This window comes from Cydia strobilella, chromosome 25, assembly GCF_947568885.1.
Source record: "Cydia strobilella chromosome 25, ilCydStro3.1, whole genome shotgun sequence".
NCBI lineage: Eukaryota > Metazoa > Arthropoda > Insecta > Lepidoptera > Tortricidae > Cydia > Cydia strobilella.
In genome coordinates this window covers 5,840,323-5,850,976 of record NC_086065.1, presented here as the reverse complement: position 1 = coordinate 5,850,976, position 10,654 = coordinate 5,840,323, and the positions used below count along the sequence as shown (strand labels likewise).

General features: G+C 37.3%; 1 protein-coding gene across 1 annotated transcript; it reads right to left on the bottom strand.

Moving 5' to 3' along the window:
- Nucleotides 1-508: 508 nt before the first annotated feature.
- Nucleotides 509-7,173, bottom strand: LOC134752941 (E3 ubiquitin-protein ligase RNF113A). The gene is made up of 8 exons (XM_063688718.1): nt 6,957-7,173; nt 6,587-6,732; nt 5,596-5,748; nt 4,240-4,367; nt 3,449-3,510; nt 2,789-2,895; nt 1,647-1,720; nt 509-700 (listed from the first exon to the last, which is right to left on the bottom strand). The coding sequence occupies exons 1-8, from the start codon at nt 7,048-7,050 to the stop codon at nt 529-531; spliced, it is 936 nt and encodes a 311-aa protein (XP_063544788.1). The 5' UTR covers nt 7,051-7,173; the 3' UTR covers nt 509-528.
- Between the last annotated feature and the right edge of the window lie 3,481 nt (nt 7,174-10,654).

The window sequence follows — 10,654 nt, the reverse complement described above, 5'->3', positions numbered from 1 at the left end:
GAAAGGTACAAGGTGAAAGGCACATTCGCGGACTTTAATTGTTGAGCCTTTTAGGGTTCACTTAACATTGGATATTGCATACAGTTAAATTAGAATTGATAACCAAATTAGCTTTAGCCCTAAATGGATCAACAATTAAAGTCCGTGACCTTATCCACATCTTGAATTGAAATATACTGGTATATTTTAACTGAACTAATATTATATTTATGTGATTTTGTAAACTCGAAAAACATATGTAAATTATTAGGCGATTTTGTTGAAAAATAAAATCTTTTTAATATTGTTAGCTACATTAATAATTGTTGAAAAATAAAATAATTGATTCATTATACGATTTTTGTTTTCAAATTAAAATTTCATAAATATTAGCACCTTAATTTAGCGGCAACTACTACGGCTAGACACCAACATTGGTGTGGGCCGCATGTACTTGTAGCGACGCGACGAACGCGGAGTGAGCCATGCCTGCTTAAGGTCATCAGTGAAATGATAGCAAATATGCCAGTTATTTTAAATAATTTATTATCAATCATCATCGTCATCGTCATCATCATCATCATCGGCTCGCTGCTTTAGCTTAACCTCCAGTTCCTTCGCTGGGTTAAACACTCCGTTGGTCTGTGTGTTGCAAATGAAACACCGAGTTGATTTCTTGTAGTTGTCTAAAGCGCATTTTTCACAGAAGTAGTGTTTACATCTGAAAAAAAAATGTTCTCAAATAAACCGGTAAATGAGATAAAAATTAAGTTCTTAAAACGTGCAAGCCAAAAAACACTGTTTTTAGGGTTCCGTATCTCATGAACCGTGATAGCTAGACAGTTGAAATTTTCACAGATGATGCATTTCTGTTGCCGCTATAACAACAAATACTAAAAAGTACGGAACCCTCGGTGGGCGAGTCCGACTTGCACCTGTCCGGTTTTTAACCTTTTGATAGCCAAAGACGTCACCTGACACGCACGGCTTCAGCGTACATATTTTTCATCACTCCAGGAAAGTTCATCTTTCATAGGCTGATAGCCGGGTGGAAAATTGCTTTTACCACTCTAGGGTGGAAAGTAATTGTAATATAAATATGCCTGGCAAAACTGTTAATTTTTCGAATTGTTCAAATTTTACCGTAATCTTCAACTAATTTAATTTCATTGTTGTTATGTGGATTACATACCTATAATTTGTCCTAAAGAAATATACTTACCTATTAAACAGTTTTTTAATAATTTGTTCTAAAGAGATATGGGGCATTTTCTATGAAAAGGGACCTTATTGTCGATGGCGCTTACGCTGCACAGCGTCGCGCGGCATTGTATTTATATTAGAGCATCGTTTATAATGGCGTAAGCGCCATCGACAATAAGGTCCCTTTTTATAGAAAATACCACATATATGTACTTACCAATAATAAACCTACATTTCTTGTGTTTGACTTTCCTCATAGTCGAAATGAAAAGTAGAGTGTTTAACTGAGTGTGGGTAAAAGTAACCATCTCACCCTCGAACTATTGGCGCTTTCACTTCGTTCGAGCGCCAAAATATCTCGCATGGAGTGGTTCACTTTCCACCCTTGGTTAACAATCTACTATTCCGCCTGTTTCTCAATTACTTTGTAATTGTATCAAAAACCTTATTATAATTTTACTTACTTTGTGACAACGGGGTCTGTGAAACTACTTCGGCATATGAAGCATCGGAACGGTAACTCATCATCACTGTGTATCTGTAACGTAAATAAGTTATTATAAATTATAGATCGTTAGAGAGATTAGTAAAGAAACGTAGACAGCAGTTATTTTTTGCTGTTATATGTATTATTATTGCTGTTAGTTAAGGCGGTTCCCTGAGCCAGAAGGCGAAAAATCTCCTTATATGATCCTGTTTTTTTAAGAGGCGTTGATATTCGTAGACGTGGAAAAAATATATGTAGTTCTTGACTATATTATCTTTAATATCATAGCTTCCGATACACGAATTATGACACTTCGCTCGATACAATTATTTCCCAAAGTAACCTCTAACTCGGACTTTTAATCTAACTTTACTCGGTTATTTATTATGTGATACTATAAACAAAAAAAGAAGAAAAAACAATCTTAACTTAAATAATAATTTCATAGCTTTCGAATTTCGATATTCTAGGGTAACGTTTTTAAAATAAATAAAAATCGACAAAATTCGATCATAATTGACACTTGGCGCGCATGATCTTTCCCGTTCTTTCTTGCGAAATGTGACAGAGACAGCGGCAAACCAATGGAACGGCCTTAAGCTTCGTGACGCATTGGTTCAACTGTAATGTCATGTAAACATTTTTATCAATAAAAAAAATAAAAAAAAATAAAAATAAAAATGTAGGCACAATTTCCATTTTAAAGCCCGTATAAAACTATAAAGAGTAACTAATTTGATTGTGACTGACACGTGCTAGTGTTTCACATAAATTCCATAGTAGCAAAATCGTTTTGACAGTTCCAAAAAGGAAACCGATTTGATTAGTAGTCAAATACCCTAGTTTTGTACCTCATCAAGGGCCTGACACTCTTTGATAGAGAAAGATAGTCTCATTGCGATTCCTATAAGAGGAAAGAGAAAATAGTGCCATGCTTTGTACTTATCACCGACCGGGTTTTTTTTCATGGTCGGGTTATGGCAGCATAGGTAGGAGGCGATGGCGAAATACCGAAATTTATAAGAGTGAAAGAGAAAAAGGATTATGCTGCCATACATTAACCTGTCAATAGATGTCGCTCGGTTTCATGTCTATAACTACTATACTATGTCTATGTACCTCATAGTCGGAGTCCCCGCCCCCGCCCCCCTCGGGCGCCACCTCTTCTCGCTCCAGCTGCCACCCATGCTTGTAGTCCGAGCGATCGTGAAGGAATTTACACGAATCTGTTGATGAAGGATCAATTGAGAGTCATAAACTGAAATATACATATACTAAATAATCTTGGTAGCTTCACTTCTTAAATCAATCCTTGGGTCTTAAGGACCAATCCTGTCAAAGGAAATCTAAGGTTCACGAAACGCCGTATTTTATCGGCTGCAACGGCCGCTAAATAATAAGGAGGGGACACTAACGCGAAATAAGGAAACAAGAAGACTTACGTAAATAATCAATATATTCGATCGAATAACACCGGTAAGTAAACGCATACGACCAAACGTCCACCATCGTACTACTAGCGCCACATGGCCATTTTAGGAACTAAACATAAAAACTAAAGCGCAAATGACAGCTAAGTATTGCATTCAGCCAATATCAAATTTCTATATTCAATACTTAGCATACTGAATACAAGTCGCACTTCGTCGTTCCGATGCGGGATGTCGCTATAATGCGTGCATAGCGTGGTCTCGCTCAAACATCGGAGCGGCGAATCGTTATCAGTGTGCTAAGTGCCTTAGAGACATGTATAATAATTTTGGTTGTGATTGAACTTACCTCCAAACCCACAAAAACCGGTCTCCTTGTAGTCCTTGCATATATCAGGTTGGTAGTCCCATCTGTAAACAAAACAAAATAACCCCATATTCAATCGTTTTATATAAATTTTAATTAAGTATTGTTGAAAGTTAATCATTCAATCTGGACCACAAAAACTCAATTCATTACAATATTTACAATAGACCCTGCAGTTTTATAACAGGACAGGTGTGAGACTTTTTTTTTTTTCTTCTTGATGGACTTGAGGGCGGTGTTGCCCATAGCCAATGACACGTAAAAGGGTAGGAACAAAATAAATGCTCTTAGAGCACGACGCTGTTCGGTGGTTGTTGTAGTTGTCTCGTAAAACCGATAGCACGTGGACTACCAGCCGTTGACTCCAAAATGGTGGTTAAACACGCTTTGAGATTAATTCTCCATTCACTGCACACTACCACATTAGATAATTGTATAATAAAGCTATCGATATTACACTTTAAACAATATTAATGAGCAAAAAACAAAGGAATTAATCGCGAGGCTACTATCAAGATGGCGTTCGAACCGGAAGTCCCTGTGAGATTGTTCTCTTGCATGTCCGCTATCAGTAGGCCTAGCACATGATTGGCGCGACAGTATGTCGCCGCGAGATAGGCTGCCCGTCTTTGTCAAACTGTATTAATTAAAGAGGGATGGGTAGTCTATCTCGCGGCAACATACTGTCGCGCCAATCATGTGCTAGCCCGGCTGGACGTCCAGCCAGCCAGCCAGCAGAGATGGTTATATTATATGAGATAAATCAATATTACCTGACAGTGGCCCTCAAATTTGCCGGGGCCCTGATGGGACCTTTTCGCACTAAGCCGGAGCTAGCATTGCCTGCAGCTGTATCTCGCTTCTTGTAGTATTGTGCATAATTGTTCAATCCTCGGTACACCTACGCAATCAGTACATATTTTAAGTAACAACTAAAGTAAGGCTTAGAACGCAATGCAAATTAATTTCTTGCGGTTTCAGAACCGCAAGTAGTTTATTTATTTAGTCGTATGGCTTATTACAATTCATGGTCGCTTTACAAATTTGAAGCAACTCGAACTCGAGCTGCTGTGAGGTTATTTTACAACAACAGGTACAGCAGCCATAGTTTGTTACTCGTTTAGCGCCACCCAGGGGACACGTGCAGAGTGTTAGTGGCTATTCCTACGGACGTGAGTAACTTCATCCCCGGGTTCCGTACCCAAAGGGTAAAAACGGGACCCTATTACTAAGACTCCGCTGTCCGTCTGTCACCAGGCTGTATCTCATGAACCGTGATAGCTAGGCAGTTGAAATTTTCACAGATGATGTATTTCTGTTGCCGCTACAACAACAAATACTAAAAAAGTACGGAACCCTCGGTGGGTGAGTCTGACTCGCACTTGTCCAGTTGTTTTTTTCCAGGTAGTGGCACGTGCTTAACAATAGACAAAGGATAAGCCGTTGTTTGAAACCTACAAACTAATTTAATACAAATTTCTATTGATTCAGGAATTGGAATCTTTTCAATATGGCGGAGCCATTCATTTCAGTTCTAAGTTATAATAATAATAAAATGCGATGTCTACAGCTCACAAAGCCTCTATAATGTAAAATGTTTTTTGTTTCTTATATCTATTTTTTTATTCTTTTTAAATGGGGTTTCGTCACTCAGTGACGGTGTCAGTGTGGGGTGTACTGAGATCTATAGTAATAATGTAGTACTGCAATATTACCTACACAACTACATTATTTTTAAGTATAGCTTGCACATCATCCTGATCTCGTCTGACAGTGGCCATGCCAGGACGATGTTGCAGCTACCTATATTGGTAGTTTTGATAAATGTCATGTCGCTACTCAGCGCCTCTTTGCGGATGTTTAGTTTACTGTTAGTTAACAAGTTTGGGAACAAATCAAATTATTTTATTAAATATTTTGATTTGTGTTTTTTAAGTAGTCACACTACTATATATAAATTAAAAACTGTAATAGATGTATATTCACCACTGGAGGGCTTCATCACTTTTTCTTTAATATATGACATCTATTACAGTTTTTAATTTCCAGTCCTGTTAGTTGATTAGTTTAACAACTCCTAGTCTACTGATCTGACTGAAACTGATTTTATTCACAAAGTGTGTATCTACCTTATCATCAGCCTGTCCCTGCAGCTCTTCATTGATCTTCTGAGCCTTCTCGAAGATGGCCTGAGCATCTCGGTCTGTTTCAGTATCTAGTTCATATGTGGCAGTTGCGTTTTCCCGCTGTTGCTGCACTGATAGCGTCAGGTTCTGCTTTGGCTGGAAACATTAAAAATATGGCAAATATTCAATTAAAACTTAATAATAATAATAATAATAAGCCCGCAGGGCAGCTTGTGGCGAGCTGTTGGGGAGTGACGACCCCACGGACCCGAGTGCTCCAGAGAGTCGGTCAAGGTCTCCGTCTCCGGCGTGTCTTCGTCGTGTTGGACCTATATCCCCACGCAAGCCTATCAAAAGACCGGGATTTATAGGCCCGTGAAATCCGAGGAGATACAAATAATAATAAAAGACGTTTATTCAAGAAGTTGTAACATAGATACATAATAAAAGTACACGATAATAACTTGTTATCTGCTTGTTATCAACTATCTTTGTTTTTCCATCAAAGAAGGGTCCTTATGCACATGAAACATAAGGACCCTTCTTTGATGGAATGCCACATTAAATCTTAGACAAGGAAAATATTGGTGTTTTATTTTAAATTGGAAGCTAATATGTATGTTGGTCCACCAACCCGCTGGGTAGACACTGTAAAGGCCTGCCAGGGATCTACACAGGCGCCTATTATCAGGAAGGCGGAAAATCAGAGCCTTTGTGCACAAAATAACGACCTCATGTGGTTGCGACCCTCAGACATGAGAAACCGCGGAAGAAGATGTATGTTGGCGGCCAATCGCAAAATTAGGCAGATCACGTAATTCCTAGGAATATGGTGAAATGTCAAAATCATTGTCTCGTTCCCTGGGTCAACGGAGCCCTGCTAAAACCCCGCCCAAACTGGTTTCGGTCTCAATTAGTTTGGATAATCAAGTTTCTACTGTACTCATGTCAATGTAGAACACTAAAGATTGTGTCCCTCGCAAAAATAACTTACTTTGTCCTCATTGTCACTGCTATCATCATCATGTATCTCAGGCCTCTGCCGCTTCGTGCCCGTAGACTGTATGTTAGGGTTGGCCTTCTGAGGTCTCTTAGTTGGCAAAACAACGGTCTGTTCATCTGAATCTGAACTGTTCTTTTCTATAAAAAAAATTACAAAAAAAATATTATGTTATCTGCCTCTGACGCTGGTATATTCAAAATAGAGAGACAGATAACGATATTCGAAGGTAGGTTCCCAGGTCTCTCCATGACTTATGAGCTGCCTAAAACTTCTAAGCCCTTGCAAACCAAAACATAACCTCAAACATTATCCGTATAACATTAACACAAAGTTATAATAACAATCTTAAAACATATTTTACCTTCTGAACTGGAAGTTTTGCGCTTTCTACCACCTCTATTCTTAATGGTTCTCTTTTTAAACGTAGAAGGAACTTCAACCTCTGCATCGGACATTTTTATTGTAAAGTAGCAATTAATACGGATTTATAGCGTCACTGGGTATGAAATACAAATCCGTAGTTCGCAACAAACAAGATTCTACACGATAACTATTTGATCAGAAAGTGTTTGTGTTTATAAAAATTAATTCGCTAATAATCACAATTCACAGCAGTGTTTGCACTGAAGTGAACGTTCCGAAACCTAACTAAGCAGGTAAGCAGCAATAAACAGTCATGACTTTACTAATAATGATCAACTCTACAATAAAATAAAAACATAATATATTTAATCTCTGTGTATACAACATACGTCTAAACGTTTGTTACGATTAAAATTTTATAAAATCATAAATTAATTTTTATTGAATGTTAATTAATAATTAAAGAAAACTTACGAATTTTGGATGAACGCTATTTTAGGTTCTGTCATAAAACGTAAACCATGGTGACTATATAAACGTAAACGTCAAAACGTTTTGTTTTCGCACTAGTTATAGTCTTGGCATAGTTTCACAATCATTACAAACCAAATTTTCAGTAACAAAGTATTATATGATCTGTGGTAACAAGAAGATAAATATATAGTTGGTCAAGCTAATCTTGTCAGTAGGAAAAACGGCAAATTTAAAAAATGTAGGGGCGAAGGGATATCGTCCCATAGAAAATTTGAATTTCGCGCCTTTTTCTACTGACATGATTTAACTATAGTTTATCAAAGGACTGTCTCATTTCAAACATAGACAGAGAGAATCATACTATCTTTGTCTTACACTAGTACGAGCACCCAAAAGAAAAGGATGAGTATAGTTTTTTTTTGTTCTTATTTACCGACAATTTGGTTTGACCACTAAACAAAAAATTAGGGTCAAAAAATCATTTCCACTTTGCACCCGTTTAGTTTTTGACATTTGTCGTATTTTCCATTTCATTTCATTCCACACTGGTAGCATTTTTCAGTTCCGCACAACAGGGCACAACCCATGGCCCGCACTCAAGAGTCACAGTCACTGCTAGGCATTAAAAAAAAATATTCCATCCCAACGTGTCAGTAGAACTTGGCGCGAAATTCAAATTTTCTATGGAAGTCAGCTCTGCGCCTAATTTTTTTTAATTTTCCGGGGTTTTCCCGTGTTTTCTACTGACAAGGTGCCTGTGACTGTGCCGGAGTAATCTTTTTATTTCTTAAAAAGAGTTTGAATTTTAGTCGGTGCCAAGCCAAATAGTTACAATACTGGTTATAATACTGGCTATATACTGTTTTTTTTTTCTTATAAATTTCTTCAAACTGTTCAAACTACACCAGGGTTGGCATTCGATTTGACGGGGTGTTGACGCTTTTAAAATTTGGCTTGGCATCGACTTCAAACGTTTTAGTTGCTAGCGCTTATAAAACAGGATAATAGTTTATCTTATCCCTCTGAATGTACCAAATTTTATTTGTGTGTCGTTGGCGTACGTGTCGCCATTATTTTTAGATTAAGCCAGGTCCCCACAGAAAACCAGCGCCACGGTTTGCCGCGGCACTATGCTGAGTTCCGGATCCTTTTTGGCGTCCAAATGTTTTTTTGTCTGCATGCTTTTCTTTTTTATGTAATATGTTGTGGTGTCAAATAAATGTATTTTCTTTCTTTCTTTCTTTCTTTCAAATAATCGTAATATATAAAGTCATTTATTTTGATTAAATGTAAATAGATAGGTTAGGTACTAGCAACTTACCTTCTAACCATTCATATTTGTGCACAAATAAAGAAATTAAAATCCAACATTAAATCTCCTTTTATTTTTGATAAATTAAGGGCAATCAACAAAACTAAAGATATATTTATATAGAAATTTTATTATTAAAAAAAAAATACATTAGTGAAACCAGCACTATCCTTAAAACTATTGATAACGAAGTGTAAAATCTACAAAAAAATACAATATTCATCAGAAAATCTAAATATAACATCGAAATTTTTGCTAATAATATGTACTCGAAATCCTTTTTCGTTTTGAAATATTTATTGCACAAAAAATTGTATTTACGTTGTTTTTCTTACTCAGATACAAATCTATCAATACCTAAATTCTTACACACCTATGTAATAAAAAGATCCATTTTTCTTTTGCATTTTTGCTTTCAAAAAGTGAGGCATGGAGACTATATAGAGGAGCCAAATCTCTATGTACGAAAAGTGTCCATCAAAAAGCAGTAATTAGGCGGCGCCACCATACACCGAAATACTACCAAAAACAACCTAAGTAATTTGGTCGGGTTATTTATTGCCTTATATGGTTCATGTTATACTCATGTCCCAGAGCCTAACTAGCGCCACCGGAGAGATTAGGAACTATTATTTAAAGCTGAAAGCGGTCACTTTTGCAACCATTCTGCTATAAGAGATTGGCATCCTTTCTATACCATCCATAAAGTGAGGTATTTATATTTACTTAATATGTCAACATCAATTTGTCAAGCTTTAAGAATACAACAACAAAATGTGACGTTTTCAGTCAAAAGGTACCACATTGTCGCTTGTCGATAAGGTTGAGTTCAAATTGAAGCTGTATGGAAATAGCGCCTTATTGACAACCGACAATAAGTACCCTTTTGGTTGAGAATGGCACAAATACATATTTTGTGCAAGAATAACGCAAAACAATTATTTAAAAAAATACGACTAAAGCCCCTCAATTGGTTTTTAGGTATATAAAGTTTCTTAACTAACTATATACTTAAATTGTATTATAGCCTAATTTATAGTCGTATTTTATCTATATTTATTTTTAAATTTGGAAATTGTTTATATAACATTTTTAGCTAATATACATTAATGTTTGTTCATTAGTGAAAATACTGAATGTTCACACAAATTCACAAGTACATATAGGTATTTAGTTAGAGATTTATAAAAAAATATTTATTTACAAATAATCAAAAATCTCAAAATATTAATAAATAGAAAGTCCATGCATATTCGTGATCAGCAACGCAGGCTCCGTCAAGTGGGCACAAAAGCAAATCAGCTACAGGCTACGTCATTTACTTACAAACGACGTAATCCGCAACAGGCTTTGTCAATGATAACCACTAAATAAAACTAGGCTATGGTGCCACCCCGGACCGTAGCCGGCCCAAACGTCCCCATGACACTGGCAGCGTTGCCCCGTTGAATTGCCAAGATCTGTCGGACCAGGTACGATCCGGAGCGAGGATCGCAACCCCTATCTCTCAGTCGCCGACCCAATTCCCACACAAACTCCTTAGTTTTGGTTCCAAGGCAGAGTACTTCGTATGCTTCTGTTTAGCCGCATACTCCGCAGCTGAACCAGCAGCACTGATGGTCTGACTCAGATGGATGGGGCAAAGGTGCTAACACACGTTGCGTCCCATAAGAGGCTCCGACCCTTCTGCCAAGGAATCAATGTAAGACCATCTGGCCTGCCCGGCACAATCTCGGAGGCTCCAGGACACAGGGAACATTGGCTGAGACCAAAGCCCTGCGAACTACCTCATTTATCGCGATGTGACGCGAAAAACGCCCAGCGCACCTCTGACAACTAAGAGAGAGTTAGAGATTGCTCCTAATATATCCCAGGTAGCATTTATACGTCATTATGACGTCATAATGACG